The 20,995-nt window shown below is 46.3% G+C and overlaps 1 protein-coding gene across 2 annotated transcripts in view; it reads right to left on the minus strand.

Annotated features, from left to right (window-relative positions):
- Window positions 1–5,471: 5,471 nt before the first annotated feature.
- The window catches only part of Hck (HCK proto-oncogene, Src family tyrosine kinase), a 64,901-nt gene continuing 49,377 nt past the window's right edge, over window positions 5,472–20,995 (minus strand). For both annotated transcript variants that reach the window (XM_057780596.1, XM_057780597.1), the window contains exons 10-13: window positions 20,735–20,811; window positions 13,589–13,742; window positions 7,842–7,973; window positions 5,472–5,972 (exon numbers count right to left, since the gene is read on the minus strand). In XM_057780596.1, the coding sequence (XP_057636579.1) occupies window positions 5,770–5,972; window positions 7,842–7,973; window positions 13,589–13,742; window positions 20,735–20,811 (566 nt within the window). In that variant the 3' untranslated portion in view covers window positions 5,472–5,769. The remainder of the gene's footprint in view (window positions 5,973–7,841; window positions 7,974–13,588; window positions 13,743–20,734; window positions 20,812–20,995) is intronic.

Below are 20,995 nucleotides of genomic sequence, written 5' to 3' on the forward strand. Positions count from 1 at the left end.
GAGATCTGTAGTATATACCCTTTACAGACTGGCTCTTTCCCCACCCTGTTGTACTGGGGGGTGGGACCGAGGACCTTGTGTATGCCAGAAAAGGCTTTATTACTCAGATCCACGGAACCAACTTGGCTTCTCCCAGGAACTAAATAAGATTCCCTTCTCTCTTTTCTTGACTTAATACCTGATTTCTTTTAAGTGTTAGTAATCTATTACAGTTTCCTCAATCTCTTTGAAAGGCCATCCGCTTGCTTTGGTAATAACAAAGGAAGCTACTTGGACTGTCCTGTGTGGATTGCTGTATGGACACACATCTTCAACTCATACACAAAACACCAGGAGACCCAGCTGATGACTCACACAGTTCAGAGATGGTTTAGTTTTATAGAAGAAATGTTGGGTCATCTTCCCAAGTGACTGTGGTATCCTGAGTTCCTGCAGCATTGAGCGACTGTGTCCTCAGTCAAGTTTGGTGTCGTCAACATTTGGAGTCTTAGTCATCTTAAATGTGCTCTTGTCATTTTGATTTTCATCTCCCCAGTGACACATGATATGGGACATCTTTCTCATGCTTACCCGTTGCCTGCGTGCCTTTTCCAGCCTTGCTCATTTTGAAATCAAGTTGTTTTCTCATGATTGAGTCAGAGTACTCGTTGTACGTTTTGGATACTAGTCTTTCATTAGATAATTATTTTGAGAACGTATTCTTCAAGCTTAGGATTTTTCTCTCTTCCTTCTTGACCTTTGCCCAGGCTGGCCTGACATTTGCTATGTAGACAAAGCTGACCTGGAATTCATAGCAGTCCTTCTCCCTTGGTCTTGCAAGTGCTGGAGTTACAGGGATTAGAACTTATTACTACATAGGCAAGGTCGATGAGTCAGTTTCTTCTTTCCTACTTTTTAAAATCTAACACTGGCTCATCCCTCTGATCACAGAAAAAGACAGATGAAAACATGGAGACAGATACAATACAAAAGCGTAGTCTGTGAAAGAAGAATTTATTCTGAGATGGGACGGTTGCTGGAGCCCAGGAAATTGAGGTTGGCCTGAGCAGCACAGTGAGACTTTGCCAAAAAAAAAAAAAAAAAAAAAAAATGAGGAGGGGGTTGAGTAAAGTGCTTGTTGTGGAGCCGGGCAGTGGTGGCGCACACCTTTAATCCCAGCACTTGGGAGGCAGAGGCAGGCGGATCTCTGTGAGTTCGAGACCAGCCTGGTCTACAAGAGCTAGTTCCAGGACAGGCTCCAAAACCACAGAGAAACCCTGTCTCGAAAAACCAAAAAAAAAAAAAAAAAAAAAAAAAAAAAAAAAAAAAAAAAGTGCTTGTTGTGTAAGCCTGACAGACTGGATTAATCTGAGTTCAGCTGGGCATGAGCCAGGCATGGTAGGCATGCCTCTATTCCCAGGGAAGCAGAGGCAGACAAATCTCTGTGAGTTTGAGGCCAGTGTGGTCTACATAGTGAGACCCTGTCCCATACCCCTCCCCCTGAAAAAGTAGCTGGGTAGTACAAGCCCAGCACCTCTCTAAACGGAAGCAGACGGCACCCCTCTAAACGGAAGCAGACAGCACCCTCTAAATGGAAGCGGAGGCTGTGGAAGCTTACAGGGCTGCTAGCCTGGCTCACACAGATGCAAACAAGATGCCCTGTCTCAAATAAGGTGAAAGGTCAAAGGTGAGGACTTACACTTGAGGTTTTCTCCTGACCTCTGTATGTATTCTGTCATGGTCTGCTCCCACCCACAAACACACACACACATTTTTTAAGGATTTTATTTTATAAGTATGTACATTTTGCTGCATGTTGGTGTTGATCTTGAGGAGGCCAGAAGAGGGCATCCAATTTCTTGGAACTAGAGTTACAGATGTGCCTGGGAACCTAACCAGGTCCTCCACAAAAGCTGTAAGTGCTCTTAACCTTCTGTCTAGCATCCCCCCCCCCCCCCCAGGGAGTTTTGGGTAACTGTACTTCATTACATTTAAAACCTGGCACTGGAAAGATGGCTCAGCACATAAAGGTGGCTCACCCCTGGAACCCACATGGTGAAAGGAGAGGACCAACTTCTACAGTTTGTCCTCTGACCTCCACTTGAGTGCTGTGGCAGTGCCAACCCCCTGCAATAAATAATAAATACGTTCAAAAATTAAAAGCTGGTCAACTGTGGTAGCATTCACCTATAATTCAGGCCCTCAGGAGGCAGAGGCAGGAGGATCAGGAATTTGAGACTAGCCTGAGCTACATACTGAGACCCTGTCTCAAAAAATAATAATTTAGAATTTTGCAAAGGAAAAATTATTAAGAAAATGAAGCCAGGCCAGGTGGTGGTGGCACACACCTTTAATCCCAGCACTCAGGAGGCAGAAGCAGGCAGATCTCTGGGTTTGAGATTAGCCTGGTCTACAGAGTGAGTTCCAGGACAGTCAAGGCTACACAGAGAAAAAAAGTGGAGCCGAGGCGAGCCTGTCTCAGTCACCTCGGCCAGTCATTACCGTAATATCCATGCAACAAAACAACCCCAGGAAGCAAAAGCTGATGATAATTATTTCTCCTTCCCATGTCTGAAGACCAGCTGGGGTTTAGTCAGCCTGGACTGGGCTCAGCTGGGCTTGGTGCCACCCTGAAGGCTGGTCCAGATTTGCTCCTCTTACCACTCATTTTCATCAGGCCACATTCTATTCAGGGACAGAGGCTGGAGGGTAAGATCAGAAACCGCGTTCTAAACTTCTGTTTCCTTTGCTTTGGCTAATGTTCCATTGGTCAGAACAAGTCTCATGGCCAAGCTCAACATTGGTAGGACAGGGATGGGTGCTCTTCGCATGAATTACTGAATGGAAATAGAATAAATTTCTATTACAAGGTTGTAAATAAGACCCTGGGCTTTGCTTTCGGACTCCAAAGTATGTATTCCAAACCACAAAGCAAGAGAGCAATTAATTAGGTTACAGACCAGGTAAGTTATGCTGAGTGTATGTGTATGTGTGATTATAAATATGAGAAACACGTGTGTGTGTGTGCGTGTGTGTGTGTGTGTGTGTGTATATATATATATATATATATATATATATATATATATATATATGATGCTGGGTTTAGATTTTGTCCATGGTTGCCGTTTTATGACTCTCTCCTCAAGTCAGGCCATAAAAGCTAAACTATGTCTTCTAAGACTGTTGTGGTATAGAATGTGATAGGGGCTTCCTCACTCCAGTGAGATCCTAACCATAGGAAAGCCACATAGAGAGGACTAAAAAAAAAAATCTTCCTAAGATAGACCTTGCTGGGTTTTCCCACCCAGTTTATTAGCAATCACGCCTAGGCAATAAAGTCTCCATAAAACGCCGAAGGACAGGGTTCAGAGAGCTTCCAGATAGCTGGCTGTGTGGTAACTTCTATGGAGTGGCAGGTCTAAAGAGGACGTGGAAGTGCCACGTGGCCCCTTTCCCACTGTGTGTTTTGTCATCGTCTTCTTTGTTGTATTCTTTATGATAAAACAGTAAAGCCCCACTCTCTTCCTGAGTTCTCTGAGCAGCTTGAGCAAAGTGATGGAACCTAAGGAGGGAGCCATGGGGCGTCTAGCTTATAGGCAGCCAGTGAGCCTGACTAAAACAATCTACAACTTCCATCTGGCATCTAGTGTGGAAGGCAGGAAGTCACGGGGACTGAGCCCTCAACCTGTAGGATCTGACAGTGCCTCCTACTAGTTAGGGTTGGAACTGAGTTGGAAGAAACTCAACTGAGTTGGTCCCAGTGGCTGACCCTTGCTGGAGGGCAGCTGTTAAATGATCTTTGCACTTTTGTGGTCACAGAAATGTTGGCTGTAGCATGAGAATGGGAAGAAGAGTCACCTTGTTTCTCTCCCGAGAATGGAAATTGAAACCCAGCTAGCCTCAATCTCCTCTGTTCTTAGACCCAGTTCTTAAGGTTAGACCCATGAGCTACTGAGGGATGCAGACTGACTTCGGTAAGTTCAGGGTTTGTGTGACCCTAGGGGATGCTATGATGTAGATGCTTTGGGAGATACAGTAATACCGAAGAGTCATTGCACTCTGTCCCATTGTCACTATCCCGTCTTTCCCTCACGACTAAAGCTAACTGCCGAGAACTTTCAGCTGAGGTGATGTGCAGAAAGGCTGCCACCTTCTCATTTCTTCTGCTTCCTGTCAGGTGCATCCTGGCCACCAAGAGCATCCTTTACGAAGTACCAGGTCATCTTATCAGTAGTCCCACCTTCAGACCCAAGACCATCGTAGCAATCATGATGGCTGCGTGGCCATGGAAAGTGGCCAGCATCCCTGAGGGAGGTCTAGCTTATATGATAGTATGGCTCAACAGGAGAGAAGTCATCTGTGGTGTCCTGACAGTCCCAGCTCCTGGAAGGCAAAACCATACAGTATCCAGGCCCCAGTTTGGGAGGCAGAGTAATGGCCCCTGAGAAAGGTGTGCATGTGTGAATCTCTGGCAGCTGAGAAAAATATTGCCTTGGCAAAGGGGACTTTGTAAATATGGTTCAGGATCATGAAGTGGAAGGACTGTTCTGGCTTATGTAGGTGAGTCCAGTGTCCTTTAGAGGATGCTGTAGATGAAGATGCGGGAAGACCAGAAGATGGAAGTAGAGCTTGGGCGGTGTGCAGTAGCTGAGTCAAAGGTGAAGGCAGCCTCGGAAACCAGAAAAGGCAAGGAAGGAAGCCCTCTCCCCCCAAATTTCCAGGAGCAGCCAAATCCTGTCAGCCTGTTTGGCACTCATGGCTTCCCCACTGTGAGATCCAGTGGTAACCATGTGCTGTTTGGCACTCATGGCTTCCCCACTGTGAGATCCAGTGGTAACCATGTGCTGTTTGGCACTCATGGCTTCCCCACTGTGAGATCCAGTGGTAACCATGTGCTGTTTGGCACTCATGGCTTCCCCACTGTGAGATCCAGTGGTAACCATGTGCTGTTTGAGGCCACCCATGCTTGTGGATTTGTTACAGAAACAAAAGGAAGCGGGTACAGCTAGCACATATTTCAGGATGGCTAGAAAACCTGGAGCATTGCTTTTAATTTTCTTTTTCTTATGCATAGGTGTGTGTGTGTGTGTGTGTGTAGGTGCACATGTGTGTGCATGTGTGTAGAGGTCAGATGCAGTCTGTCTCCTTTGAGATGAGTCTCTCTCCGATCTGGAGCTCACCAATCAGGCTAGACTACCTGGATATCGAGCCCTAGGCGTCCTCTGGTCTCCACCCCTGCACAGGAATGGCAAATGCACACCTCACACCAGCATTTTTGGGTGAGTTCTGGAGGTTGCTCAGATCCCTGTCCTTGCAGGACAAGCATTTTATGGACTGAGCCATCTCCCCACCTAGATTCTCTCTTTTCTTCGCACTTCTGGTCTCTGGGAAGGTCCTTCTTCTCTCTATATGTCAGACAGCAAGAAGGCAAATAGACATTTGGAACAGAGAAGCTGACCTTTGAGAAAAGCCTTTGACATTCGTATCTTTATTTAAATACTATTTTAAGCTTCCCATTTAAACCGCAGCTATAGCTTGGATTCAATCATCTCAGGCAAATAACAAATACCAACTTGGAGGCCCTGAGAATGGCAGATTGCAGACGACTAGAGTCAAGAAGAGGTTGTGAAGTCCACCCCCTCCCCCACTCGACAGCTGGACAGTCTGGGGCTGGAGCGCGTAAAGCAGGGGCGGGGGGGTTGGTGTCTGGAAGTGGGCCCAGAGGTTAAGGACGTCACAGGCACTCCGGGGGCTTGGCTCTGGGGCTTGGCTCTGCTCATGGCCTGCCCATTAAGGCTGCTGCTGATACTGGCTCTCAGTGGCTGTGTAGAAGTCATCCAGCACACTTTGGATGTATTCAAAGGTAGGCCGTTCCTCTGGTCGGTTCTTCCAGCACCGGGTCATGATATTATAGAGCTCTTCTGGGCAGTGCTCTGGTCGAGGCATCCGGTACCCATGCTCTAGTGCCCGGATCACCTCTGGGTTTGACATGCCTGAGAAAGAGGGTGGAATTTAGTGTGTGTGTGTGTGTGTGTGTGTGTGTGTGTGTGTGTAGTGGCAAATGGAGCTGTCATTACCATCTGACTATATGGGGAAGATACAGAAACTAGGCCTTGATAGCTGTGCACTTGCTGAGTTTGTCCAGCCACCAAGCCATACCAATCTCATACGAGGCAGAGCATAAACCAACCTATTTCCACCACTCTTGGTTGTCATTTTTTCTATCGTCTGTCTGTCTGTCTATCATCTATCTTTATTTTTATTTTATGTGCATTGGCATTTTGCCTGCATGTATGCCTGTATGAAGGTATCAGATTCTCTGGAACTGGAGTTACCGACAGTTGTGAGCTGCCATGTGGGTGCTGGGAATTGAATCTGGGAGCTCTAGAAGAGCAGCCAGTCTTCTAAAGGGCTGAGCCATCTCTCCAGCCCCTGTCTTCATTTATTTTTGAGACAAGGTCTCCCAATGTAGCTCTGATCCTGGAACTCACTATGTAGACCAGAAAGCCTCAAACTCACGGAGATCCACCTGCCTCTGCCTCGGTTAGCATTAAAGGTGTGCACTCCTGTGGCTGTTTTTTAATTACAGTCTCAGGCATCTGAATGGATGTAGGTTATATAATCTTCTGCCTGGATTTTACTAGTATACCCACAAAACAAGTGGCCAGACTCAAGGCTCTAAATAGGATCATTTCCTTATTCTACTTAAGTTTACATTTGTTATCTATAAATACAACCATGAAGTATTTATGATCACCAACTCTACTTTTATTTTTAGTTTTGTTTTTTAACTTGGAGGATTGGTGAAGAAATGGTTCAATGATTAAAAGCAGATTAAGAACCAAAGAAACCTTAAATGTCTTACCTGGATATCTATATACCACCCTTAGTGAATCAACACAAATGTCCGAAGCTGCTTCAATGCCAAGACAGCCCTCCTTTACTATCTCTGCTTCTTCTGAAATGTGACCCAGTTCATCAGCTTATCTCTGCTGCCAGTGTACCACCCTGTACCCAGGTGCCCCCAGTTCATCAGCTTATCTCTGCTGCCAGTGTACCACCCTGTACCCAGGTGCCCCCAGTTCATCAGCTTATCTCTGCTGCCAGTGTACCACCCTGTACCCAGGTGCCTGGTGACACCTGTTCACATACTCTCATCCATTCACACGAACCAAAGCCTGTGCCCTTCACATTTATTTATTTTTATTTTGTGTGTATATATATATGTGCATATATACACCATATATATGCTGGTGTCCCTTGGAGGCCAGAAAAAGACACCAGATCCCATGGAACTGGAGTGATATATGGTTGTGAGCTGCCACCTGAGTACTGGGAACTGGACCCCATCCTCTGCAAGAGTAGTAAGTACTTTTAATCTTTGATCCATCTTTCCACTCTCAATCATACTTAAGATTTTATCTTAAAGATAAAAATCATTCAGGTGTGGTGGTGTACACCTTTAGTCCCAGCACTTGGAAGGCAGATGCAGATGGTTTGCATAGCAAGTTCCATGCCAGCCAGGTCTACATAGTAAGATCTTGTCTCAAAAAAAAAAAAAATCCTTTGACTTCCTTCCAGTCGTCTGCCATCTCATGGCTTCATAGACACTTCCGTGAGCACATACATTCTTCACCATATCCAGGCCCTGCCAGTTCTGACCTCCCCAGATCTCATCTACTTCCTTCTCAAATAGTTGAGCTCTGATTGCTTAGGTGCAATAGGGTGTGCGAAAAAAGAGATAGCCAACAACCAATCCTTACGTGCAGGCTGAGGAATGGTGGATGGTGGTACCTCTGACAAGATGGCCATGACCAGACTGGGCTCTAGACAAACCCCTAAACCCATGTCCCTTTCCCTACCTGGGTAAGGGATCCGGCCGTAGGTGACAATTTCCATCAGCAAGATACCAAAGGACCAGACGTCTGACTTGATGGTGAAGGAACCAAAGTTGATGGCTTCAGGGGCTGTCCACTTGATGGGGAACTTGGCTCCTGCAGGGTTGGGCAGAGCAGAGTCAGGGTGAGTCTGGGGAGCACTGAGGGCTGGGACTCTGCTAGGGTGAGAGGAGTCAGGACAGGGGCTCCTGTTGCCCCCTGCAAACAGCGATGTCCCTGCAATGAGCCTCCCAGATCCGTGGTATCAAGACACATTTGTCTCGAGGATGGACAGCTGAAGCAAGGGGTAATGGGCAGAGGGAGATAATGCAGGTGCTGTCTCTCCTCCTTAATTCAGTTGACCCCTTGTGAATTATAACTCTGAGAAGTGGGGTCCTAGTGGTCTTTGGGGATGGAGGAGCTTCAAGGGGGCCTGAGTCCAGGCAACAGCTGATACCTAAGCTCACCTCCCCAGCCATGGGATGCAGGAGAGGATTCCAGCTGCTGCCCGAGGTTTGCCCTAGTCACTGGGTGTTCCTTCCCTACTCCCTCCTTCCCTCTAGAATGGGTTTGGTTAGCTGTTTGTGGGTATTTGTCTGAATTACAGTCTGATTGGTGAACGTGGTCTGTAGCCGCTCCTTGGTTTACGATTATTCTCTGATAAACCCACTGTGAGGCAAGAACCAGAAGTCAAAATTGCCTTGACCACTTAGCACAATTAACACTCAGTTCAGCAACTTCCCACCATGGCTTCTTTGTTTCCCCTGGTGACTAAATCAGACTTGTAGCTCACTGCTCTGGCTTAGCATCATGAGGGAGGACAGCATATCATCAGACTGGGAACGAGATCAATATCCAAAGGGGTGTATATTCTTTCTTTCTTTCTTTCTTTCTTTCTTTCTTTCTTTCTTTCTTTCTTTCTTTCTTTCTTTCTTTCTTTTTTTGATTTTTTGAGACAGGGTTTCTCGGTGTAACTTTGGAGCCTGTCCTACAGGTTTCTGTAGACCAGGTTGGCCTTGAATTCACAGAGATCTGTCTGCTTCTGCCTCTGAGTGCTGGAATTAAAGACATGTACTGCCCAGCTCATTCATTCAATTTTTTTTTAAAAGATTTATTTATTTATTATGTATAAAGTGGTTCTGCCTGCATGTCAGAAGAGGGCACCAGATCTCATTATAGGGTTGTGAGCCACCATGTGGTTACTGGGAATTGAACTCAGTGCTTTTGGAAGAGCAGCCTGTCTCTCCAGCCTCCAGTCATTCATTTGATGAGACAGGCTCTCATGTAGACAGGCTGGCCTCAGTTCACTACAGAGACTAGACAGGATGATCTTGAACTCTTGATCCTTCTGCCTCCACCTCCCTAAGGCCTTGATTGGAGGCATGTGCCCCCCTTTGCAACTATTTCTGTGCCCTCACAATGTGGAAATCACAATTCTGGAGCTCATGCTCCCCTCCTCTGCTCTTAAGCACTCTCTGCTGCCACCTGCCGTCCATGTCCCATCATGGCTGGCAGAGCACAGGCTGAATGCTGAGGGGCAGGACCAGCAGCTGCCAAACAGCAGGGCTGTGGGGTGGAAACAGCTAGAAATCTTCAAGCAATTCCATCTTAAAGACTTCAGCAGGGCATCTGGTGATCCCATAGGCTGAGAAGCTAAGCCACCATTTCTAATGACCTAATATCAGCAAGGCACACATCACCCTAAGCAACCACGAGCATGGGAGCCTTTCAGAGCTGGACATAAACCTGACTGACTTTATCATGAAAGCAGCGGCATCAGGGGAAGGAAGTGGCTTAACCAGGACCCAGGGATGAAACTGGGGTCACTTAGCCCCAGACTCTCGCTGCAGTCTAAACTGCCATGTTGACGCTAATGGCTCTTAGGGTTGGGTCCTGCCTGGGTAAAGGGCCAGTGTCACTGCCAGCACCAGTGACCAAGGCCTCCCACCTGTGCCACTCTGTCACACGAAGCTATCTTTGTAACTCCTCCACAGACAGAAGGCAAATGGGCCTTTTTTGGTCCTGATTCAATTAAAAATTAAAGCTGGCTTTGGAGTTGGAGCATGGCTCTCCCCTTCTCTAAACTCACACGTTTGTTAAAGGAAAAATCAAAATCTCTGTCTCAGGTCAGAAGAACCACCTGGTATGGGATAGAAGAAAATACAATTTATGGAACTATTCAATTGCCATTAATCTCATCATCCTTTGATTTCTATTTGATTCTTTGATACTTTTATTAAGGTATAAATATTATCTCAAAACTTATAAGATATATATTTAAACTTTCTGTCACGATATTAATGGTCATATAGAGTACTAACGAATTCCAGAAATAAGCTTCATTTAGCTTCCTATACCTGATTTTAGGCTTGAGACTGAAGCAGGTAACTAGGAACTAGGTTTGTGTACCTGAATGTAATTAACAGATTGTGGTCCTGTAACCTTTTGGAGATCTGCTGCATATGACATTGAAAATGTTAAAGTTTTCTGCAGTGAACCATGACCATTCCCCGGGAAAGGCCTCTGAGATCTCCAGGGAGATGATGGGGCCCTGCAACGATGAATCCACCTAGATTGTGATAACACCGCTAAGCTAACAAACACCACCCAAAGATCAGCTTCAGACAACAAACTGCTCAGGACAACTTCAAAGCACTTAGTTAAAATGGTCCAGCCTCATAGACTACTCCAGTCAGGACTTCAAATAAGTCTTGTACTTTCCCATCACACTGAGACTGGACAACAGCAAGCTCTCCCAGGGCTTGGACTTTATCTCATTTTCCAGGGTTTCCTAAAGATGTTCTTGCTCCCAGACACCAGGAAGCAATTTTAAGAACACAATGCACACATTCCCAAGAGATGGGGTGAGTGTTTTTGGTCATTTGGTGGGTTGTGGATGTTTATCATCATTTGGGGGGTTGGTTGCAAGCTATTTATTGGTCATGGTCAGGAAGGAAACTAAGCAAAGGAACTTAGATTCAGGGATATCTTTTTGAAAGATACATAAAAGGGGGCATATAAGAATGATAGGATAAAAGGGTAGATTATTGAATCTACTTTTAAACTAAAAAGCAACTATTAATCTCTATTATTTTACATTGGTATGGATTTTTGTATATGGATACCAATTTAAGATTGTTTTGTTAGAAAATACTTTATACATGTTTCTACTCTTGTTTAAGGAGTTTTGTACATTGATACATAGGCTACAAATTTAAGGTTATTTTTGTTTTAGCATACTGTATATATGTTTATACTCTTGTTTAAGCTATTATACCTATGTAGTTCATCTAAAAATGTAAAGTTCTAGTCCTTGAAGGCTACTACTATAAACTATTTAGGACAATTAAGAAATGCAGGTTAGTAGTTAGTCATCTATAACAATCAAATTTGTAATCATGTTAGGTATATTTTCAAAGTCAGACATATATTTTAGATAGTATTCAAACACTTCAGAAATCTACAGATATGACATTTAAGATGTTTTAGTAATGGGGCTGGAGAGATGGCTCAGCAGTTAAGAGCACTGGCTGCTCTTCCAGAGGACCTGGGTTCAATTCCCAGCAACCACATGGTGGCTCATTGCCATCTGTAATAAGATTTGGCGCCCTCTTCTGGTCTGCAGACATATGTGCAGGAAGAACACTGTATACATAATAGATAAATAAATCTTTTTTTAAAAAAGATGTTTTAGTAACATAAGTCTTTTCATGACAGTGAGACATGTCTGTTCCTGGCAGCACCAATCTATTTCAGAGAGGATGATGGGCATCAAAGAACCTTCATATGGAGTTTGCTTTCATTTGTGGCAAAGTTAGCCACTGGGCAAGAAACTGTCCTTGTCTTAACTGCTGACACTGTGCTGCTGTCTAAATTGGACAAACAGGACACAAAAGAAAACAACTGTTGAACTTTGCCGAGACAAGGTAGGACAGTCCTTCTCAAAATTTCTGCTTCTCAGAAAAGTCTGTCAGATATTCTAGACCTGTAGGCTGAAAATGGATGCCCCAGTGTTGCCGAGGAGACTTGGGTGACTGCCCGGGCAGTCAGCTGTTTCTGTCATTTCTGTAGTTTTGTAAGTTGTTTGCTCTGCATTTCCTGTTTATTCGGGTAATACTATATCCTCCTTGGGTCTCTGAGGGGTTGAAGACTAGACAGTTATATCATTTTCTTTTTTACAAAATTTAGTAAAGATGTTTACATAAGAGATGTAAAGTTTGTAAGGTTCAGTGACATAAAAGTTTAAGTTGTTTATCTAAGAAAATGTTTTAAGGTCTAAAAGGATATTTTTAGGATGGTAATAAAAGTTATGATAGAAAGTGGTTTAGGGATAAAACTTAGGACTCATCAAGATAGGACAGATAACAGAGAAATTTCTGTGAACTTGCTAAATACAAATGGACTGGGCACTGCAAATGTAATTCTTACCTGATAATTGTTCTATTTATTTATTTATTTATTTATTTATTTATTTATTTTCAATACAGAGTTTCTCTGTGTAACAGTCTTGGCTGTCCTGGAACTTGCTCCGTAGACCAGGCTGGCCTTAAACTCACGGAGATCCACCTGCCTCTGCCTCCTGACTGCTGGATTGGCTTTTTAAAAATATTTATTAATTTTATGTGCATTGATATTTTGCCTGCATGCGGGTCTGTGTGAGGGTGCCAGATTCCCTGAAACTGGAGTTCCAGATAGTTGTGAGCTGCCATGTGGGTGCTGGGAATTAAAGCCAGGTCCTCTGGAAGAACAGCCAGTGCTCTTAATCGCTGAGCCATTTCACCAACCCCAATTGTTCTTATTGTGTACAGTTTTGCTATGTTAGAGTTAAAGCCTTTCCTTTTTATTTAGACAGTCTGGGGCTATTTAGGAGGAACAATATGAGCTTCACAAATGACTTTTGCCTGGTTTTGGATTCCCTGCCTGTGGAACCTCCTGGCGTCTGCTCTGTTTAGATTCACTACTTTCATTTGGATGTCACATCTCCCCTTTAGCTGCAGGTGGCATTGGAGTGTGATGTGATGGGAGTGGAACCTAAGGCCTTCTGTGTTAGCCAAGTCTGTGCTTCTGCGTGCCCTCTCTAGCCCCCGTGCCCTCTCCAGCCCCTGGTGTGGGTTTTTTCGCTGCTGCATGATGCCACACTCTGTGGGTGACGCGGTTGATATGCTCGTCCTGTCTGTGGACATTTAGATCGCTCTGTTTTTGTCTCCTACACATAAAGTTACTCTCACCTCTCTCTGCTACCTGTATTTGCCGAAGTCGTCACTTCAATCTGATCTGAAATGTTCCTCTTCAAGTCTGTGTGCCATTAGTGTTATCATCCTGGCAGGCTCTGGAATCACCTAGAAGAAGAGCCCTTGGGCGTGTCTGTGAGGGACTTCCTACATAGGGTTAATTGAGGTGCCAAGACCCATTCTGCCTGTAGGCAGCACCATTCCGTGGGCTATGGACCACATAAAAAAAGCGAGCTGAACACCAGCATCTGTCTATCAGTGTGACCAGTTCTATACTCTTCCTGACCCACCAGGATGGACTGTGCTCTCTAACTATAAGCCAGTTAAAGCCTTCCTGAAGTAGCCTTTGCTGGGTATTCTGTCAACTAGTGTGCGCAAAGAAGGAGCCAGCCAAGCCTGATGCAAGGGTTAGTCTAGGTCAGATCTCTGCCCTTTCCGATCTCTCTTCCAGGTGTCCACTACATTGTCTCACAGCCCTTCCAGGAGAGCAGTATTTCCTACCTTCCCGAGCTGTGTACTCATTGTCCTCAATGACCCGTGCCAGGCCGAAGTCAGCGATTTTACACACCAGGGATGCAGAGACCAAGATGTTGGCAGCCCGGAGGTCTCGGTGGATGTAGTTTCTCTGCTCAATGAAGGCCATGCCCTCTGAGATCTGCACCGGGAAGAGACAGCGTCACTCTCACATGCTTAATTTTGGTAAAGAATTGGAAAGAAATCTTTTTTTCCAACATAACATTTTTATCGATTGTTTGAGAGTTTCATATAATGCACTCTGATCACACTTCCCAGTCCTCCCAGGTCCACCCTTGTAAGCTCCTCCCAGAAAGAAAGAAGAAAAAAAAATAAAAGAAAATAAACCCAAGTCTATTTTGTGTTGCCCGTGTACTCACTAGCATGGTTGAACTCTCAGCGGCCAGCCCCTAAAGACAACCGCGTCCTTCCCAACCCTCACCCTGCCAGAAGGCACCAGCTACGAGGAGCTACACTTCAGCATCCTATCAATGGCTTCCTATCTAGACGATTTCTTTTTTTTTGTGGGGGAGGGGACAGCGGGGCTGGGGAAGAGGTTGTCACGGAAGCCTTTTATGTTCCTCTTTCTCAACTGTGAGTCTGCACTCATCAATACTACTGCAAAAGTAGCTTCCTTACTCTTTACAGTCAGTGACAACATGGATCATGGACTTCCACATGGTTTCTGGCACTAGTATGGACGACGACAGACATTCACAGCATGGACCGTGGACCTCAGCACGGTCTCCAGTGGCAGTACAGACCATGGAAATCAACATGGACTTTGGCTGCCACACAGACCCCAGACACCATCATGCCCCTTGGTGGCCCCACAGCCATGGACATCAACTTGACTTCAGGTAACAGCAAAGACCACAGCCATCTACATGGTCTTTGGTAGTAACGTGTTGTAGGAGGCCACTTTTTCATTTCCTGGCTGCCCATACTCCTGAAATAATCATGTAGAAACTATATTATTTAAGTCACTGCTCGGCCAATCACTTAAGCATATTGCTAGCTAACTCTTATATCTTTAGTTAACCCGTTTTTATTATTTCATATTTTACCACGAGGCTCATGGTTTATTGGCAAGGTTCTGGCACCTCTGTCTCTGGCTGTGGCTACATGGCTTCTCCTTGACTCCACCTACTCTCTCTATATCTCTTCCAGCCTGACTATATTCTGTTAAGCCATTGGCCGAAAGCAACTTCTTTATTAACCAATAAAAGCAACACATATACAGAAGGACTTTTCACACCAAACTTAGACACAGACCTCAACATATCCTCCAGGGGCAGCACAGCTCATGGGCATCAGCACAGCCTCAGCTGTAGCACGGCTACAGATATCAGCATGGCTTAGGCGGCAGCCAAGACCAAGGGTATCCACATGCCCTTCATGGTAACACAGACCACGGGCATCAGCACAGCCCTCAGCTGTAGCATGGACCACAGACACCAGCACAGCCCTCAGCTGTAGCACAGCCCACAGACATCAGCATGGCTTAGGTGGTAGCCAAGACCAAGGGTATCCACATGCCCTTCCATGGTAACACAGACCACAGACATCAGCACAGCCCTCAGCTATAGCGTGGACCACCGACACCCTCATGGCCCTTACTGGCAACACAGACCATGGACATCCATATGGCCCTCAGTAGTAGCATGGACCACAGACATCAATATGGTCTCCATGGTGGCACAGACCACCGACATCCCTAAGGATCTCAGACATCAATGTGGATGGAGGGGCAGCACGGACCACAGATACCAGCATGTTCTCCAGCTGTAGCATGAGCCATGGATACTGACAAGGCCTTTGGGGGCAACATGGATGATAGGAGGCCCAGTCCAGAGAATGAGCTGCTCTTCATCTTGGACATCTTGTTGCTCAGAGTCAGGTCGATCGTGCCACTGGGCAGTGTGCTCAGGAAAGAGCCTGCACAAGCCCAGGCTGCTGCACTACTCTGTCAGCCCTACTCAGCAATGCCATGCTGCCCTGTCCCTGTCCACCGTAGGCTTCTCCCACACCTGTCACCGATGTCGCATCTCTATCGCTGCCTCTCTCCATCGCACAGTGCTGCTCTGTTCCTCCCTCTTGCCCACCTGTCCATCACACATTTGATGAAGTGGCGCTGAAAACTGCAGTGGGTTGCACAGCATGCACACGCGCACGCACACGCGCACACACACACGCACACACACGCACACACGCACACACACTATACATACATACATGGAAACAGCTTTATGTGAAAATATTCATTGCAATGAGTCATTGATCTGGTCCAAGGTATCTGATTTCTGAAGCACCGTAAATACTGGACTATCGCCGAGACTTGTTTTGGATATCTGGCTGTTGCTATCTGGCTGTTGCCCAGAGTCAGGGTGATCTAGTGACAAGGCAGGGCATCCAGGGGCAGGATCTGAGAGAACTCCAGTCCACTGCACCCCTCCCCGCTCTTGATGCTGGCAGGCCCAAGGCTCGCAGCCTGAGGGCAGTGCTGCTGTGCCGAAACTCTCTCCTTGTCCCATGGCGCTCTCCCACATCGCTCCCATTCCCGGCATCTCTACATCTTTGTTCCATCATTCTCTAGGTGTGGCTCTGCTCTTCCATCTTCCAATTTCGTGAGCCCATTCCTTTAAAGCATCTTCCCATAGGACCTGCTTTTAAAAAAGTTGTTCCACAGATACTGTGGGCTCTGCAGATGCCTCCTGCACTGAGCGTCTCTCCACTGAGCCGCCATGGGTTTCTCAGGCTTCTTGAAGCTCCTCCACTGGCCTGCAGCAGGTGTTGAAGCCGCTGCCATCTTTGATCAGAGCCATGCTTCAGTTTTTCATCTTCGGTGGCTATGATGTATGTGCTCCTGGATCTGGTTCTGCAGCACCAGCTCCTCCATGTGCTGTATACTGACTTACAGTGTTAGATCTCAGCCGGGATGGCAGCCGAGTTGGCCATTCCATGGCGTGCGGTCAGTGTGAAGAATTCTTATTCTGGAAGCTTCTGGTAGAAAGATACGTGGCTGTGACTTAGAGATTTTCTTACTTACAAAGGTTAGGACAAAAGAGATGGAAGATAAATCTTGGTTGCCAAAAGGCAGCATGTACAATTTACAAAACTGCCTGGGAGCTTTGTGGAAGTAGAACCATCATGATCCACTTTACAGAGATTCTTGCCCTGACTATCAGCTTCAAACCCGGCTGACACTGGATATCCCAGAGTAGATTATCTGCGGAACCCGGGGAGGCAGAGTTTGATCAGACAGACCACAGCAGAGCCGGCCTGTAAATGTAAAGCCAGAAGGGACCAGGTAGTGCACTTCCAAAGAATGAACAGCAGGGGGCGGCAAAGGCAGTGGAAACAGGCCCAACTGCTGAATGCAATCTCAAGACTGATTTTGTCTGAAATAGAGGTTGTAGTGGAGGAAGACGGGTTTTGACCTGGAGAGTGTGGAAAATTTATAGGGCATCCTTAGGAGAATAGCTTGAAAAGTTATTAGGGTGATGATACTGCAGATTATTTACTATAAACTAATAAACAGAGAAGTGTCTTTCTTTCTCTTTTCTTTTTCTTTCTTTTCTTTTTCTTTCTTTTTTTTACTATGGCTTGGGGAGGTAGTTTTGCTATCTCTTTCTATAGGAGGGAAAATGAGAGCCCAGAGAAGTAAATAACCAGCCCATAGATACATAACACGTAAGTTCCAGAAGCAGGGCTGTGAGCTATGGCTTTGCTGAGTCCATCCACCCTCTGTGCCTAGTGCTTTTCCTCTGGCTGACACTCATATGTCCCTGGTTCTTACATGAGCTCACTGTGGGCCGGAACACTAACTAGCTAACTAACTAACTAAATAAACTTGGGGGTAATGGAAGATCATGGCTAAATAGCCCCAGGGTTGGACCTGCTCATCTTGATTCCCAAGCTCTGTGACCTTGAGCCTGTCTCCCAGGGTTCCTAGGGAGATTGACCTCTAAGATTGTCCCACAGGTAAGGACATTGTCTTCCATATAGAGTCATTTCAGAGGTGGCAGGTGGCTAGTAATGCCAACAGTGTGGCCAAGTCTCTTGCCTTGTTTGTTTTCTTTAGCAGTGACAGGGAGCGTGTGACTCTATTTTCTGAGACAGGTTTTTTTTTTTTTTTTTTTTGGTTTTTCGAGACAGGGTTTCTCTGTGGTTTTGGAGCCTGTCCTGGAACTAGCTCTTGTAGACCAGGCTGGTCTCGAACTCACAGAGATCCGCCTGCCTCTGCCTCCCAAGTGCTGGGATTAAAGGTGTGCGCCACCATCGCCCGGCTTCTGAGACAGTTTTATGTAGCCCAGGCTGACCTAGAACTCACTAAACTACCGAGGATAACTTTGAACGTCTGGTCCTCCTGCTTCGGCCTCTCAAGTGTTCAGATTATAGATGTGCACCACCATGGCTGGTTTATGGGGGGCTGGGGGTCAAGTCTGGGACTTCATGTGTACTAGGTAAGCACTCTACTGACTCGGCTACATCCCCAGCCCCAACAGGAGCTCATGCTGCAGCCTTTGACTCTTGTCTGGCAAGGCTCCTGCTGGTTTGATTGTTCTACTTTAGTAACAGGTCACACTGTTGTTCCTGGAGGATTGGGGTCACTGGGACAGCAGTGCCAGGCCTTGATTTCCATACGCCTCTGGCATTCAGGGCTCTGGAAGTAGAGCCTCTGGCTAGACTTTGCCCGTGGTTCTGGTATTTGCATACTCAAATGAGTTATGACCTGGGCCTCACCACCAGGCTCAAATTTGCTCAGCCGCAAATTTCCTCAGCTCCCACTGGGTTGCACGCCATATCCCTTTCACCTGTACCACCCCGAAGCTCTGTTTGACCAGGCTCAGCCCCTTTATTTTCTCTTTGGGCTTTTGTACTGGCGTTTTCTTTTGTCGAGACCCTCTTTCCTATTCCTCTGCATGTGCAGAATTTCTAATCCCCAGGAGCCTCCTAGAGACTACTTCCTGGTGACTCTTTCCCTGATGGCTCCTGGACCAAGCCATGCATTTCCATAGCACCACTGTCCGCCATGTTTCTCCACAGAGACCAAAGAGCATGAGACAGGGTTGGAGGAAAACAGCGTCTATGTTGTGTCAAGAGGGCAGGACAAATGACAAAGAGTGTGTCTTTTTTTTTTTTTGTATAGCGCTGGGACTAGAACCCAGGGTGCCATGCACCTAGCAAAACTCTGTCCCACTGAACCATTTTTGTTATGCTTGTTTATCTTAAATGGGGTTTTAAGATGTGTTCCCAAGGCTTGCACGTCCCTTCTCTTTGCTGGATTCTGCTCTTCAGACTGTGAGCCAGGGCCATGAAGGGTGGTAGGTGGAGAGAGCCCATGGTTAATTCCCTTGGCTCATACGCAAGAGAACTGTACGAGGCAGCGGTGTTTGCCATTTTCACGGTTGTTTTACCCACCCCTCCCCTAATCAGCCCTGCAACTTAGGCCAGCTGCAGAGCTGCAAAACCTCCTTGGGCTTCAGTTTCCTTTTTTTTTTTTTTTTTTTTGGTTTTTCGAGACAGGGTTTCTCTGTAGCTTTGGAGCCTGTCCTGGAACTAGCTCTGTTGACCAGGCTGGCCTTGAACTCACAGAGATCTTCCTGTCTTTCTGCCTCCCAAGTGCTGGGATTAAAAGTGTGCATCACCACTGTCTGTCCAGCTCAGTTTCCTTATCTGTATTTAACCTTCTTCTTCTTCTTCTTCTTCTTCTTTTTTTTTTTGACAATTAGTAGCTCAGATCTATCTTGGAACTCCCGATTGTCCATCTTCTGCCTCCTGAATGTTAGGATTACAGCCATTCGCCATCGTGCCCTCACATTCTTCACACCTCAATTTCAGGACTGTAAAATGGGATGGCAGCTACCTTCCTGTGAGCAGACTCTGTTTGCTTGCCAGGATCCACCCCTCTTGTCCAGCACTGGCTCTGGTATTGCTGCTGTGGCTGGTTTTGGCCAATGGGGTACTGACAAGTCAATGTAAACAGAGGCTTAGCCACCAGTTGCTCCCTGGCTGGGTCCCTCTTGGAGCTCTCATGCTGGCCTATAAAGAAGCTGTGTTGAAATACTGAGTGATGCCAGACAGTGATGGTGCACGCCTTTAATCCCAGCACTTGGGAGGCAGAGGCAGGCGGATCTCTGTGAGTTCGAGGCCAGCCTGGTCTACAGAGTGAGTTCCAGGACAGGCAATACTGAGTGATGAGAGGCCACACAGAGAGAAATTATAAGGATTACCTTGGACATTCTACTTAGGTCCCCTCGGTTCACAAAGTGGTTCACCTAGCCTGCTACAGTCAGTCCAAAGAATCATGGAAAATATTCAAAGTTATTATTTCAGGCTACTAAGTCTTGAGGTGATCTGTTACATAAAGGATGGATAACTTCCCTGTAACTCAGAGGGAGAGCCTTCTCTGGATGTGCAAGGCCCTAGGTTCCATGCCTCACACCCAAAACAAAACAACCAACCAAGCAACAAAATGATTTCAGAAATTGGAAAGATGGTTCAGTGGTTAAGAGCACTGGCTGCTCTTCCAGAGAACCTGGATTGGGTCCCATTGCTGCATGGTGGCTCACAACCATCTGTAACTCCAGTTCTAGAGGATCTGATTCCCTCTTCTGGCATCTGAGAGCACCAGGCACGCATGTGACACACAGACTTACATGCAGGCAAAAGACCCATACATCCATATATAAAAAAAATTAAAAATTAATCTTTTCTAAACCAGGCGGTGGTGGCACACACCTTTAGTCCCAGCACTCGGGAGGCAGAGGCAGGCGGATCTCTGTTAGTTGGAGGCCAGCCTGGTCTACAGGAGCTAGCTCTAGGACGGGCTCCAAAGCTACAGAGAAACGCTGTCTCGAAAGCCCCCCTTCAAAAAAATGACAGCTATTTACATGCATTTATATTGGATTCTGTAAATCATCCGGAGATGCGTTAAGCACTACACAGGAGAATGTGCCTGGGTTATTTGTAATACTTGATTTTCTATAAGGGACTTGAGCATGCACAAGATTTTGATCTGTGGGGTCCTGGAACTGATCCATGTACATGTGGAGGGGTGGGTATTCACACAAAGGACACAGAGCACCCAAGTGACGTCACCTCTCCTGACCGTCATTGGCCTAAGCTTACCTGGGCTGAGAAGTCAATGAGCTTCGGCAATGGCTGCTTGCTCCCCTCTTCAGTCTTCAGAAACTCCAGCAGGCTTCCTGCAGAGGGGAGTGAGAAGGAACACTGCCTGCTAGTCCGTAGGGAAACATTGTTTTCATAGTGGTAGAGGGTTTTCGTCTTTGCAGTACAGGGACTGAACCCAGGGCCTCACATGTTAGGCAAGGGCTCTACTACCGAGCTACATCTCCAGCCAGCTTTCATTTTGAGACGGCATCTTGCTAT

Source organism: Chionomys nivalis, chromosome 9, assembly GCF_950005125.1.
Source record: "Chionomys nivalis chromosome 9, mChiNiv1.1, whole genome shotgun sequence".
NCBI classification, from domain to species: domain Eukaryota; kingdom Metazoa; phylum Chordata; class Mammalia; order Rodentia; family Cricetidae; genus Chionomys; species Chionomys nivalis.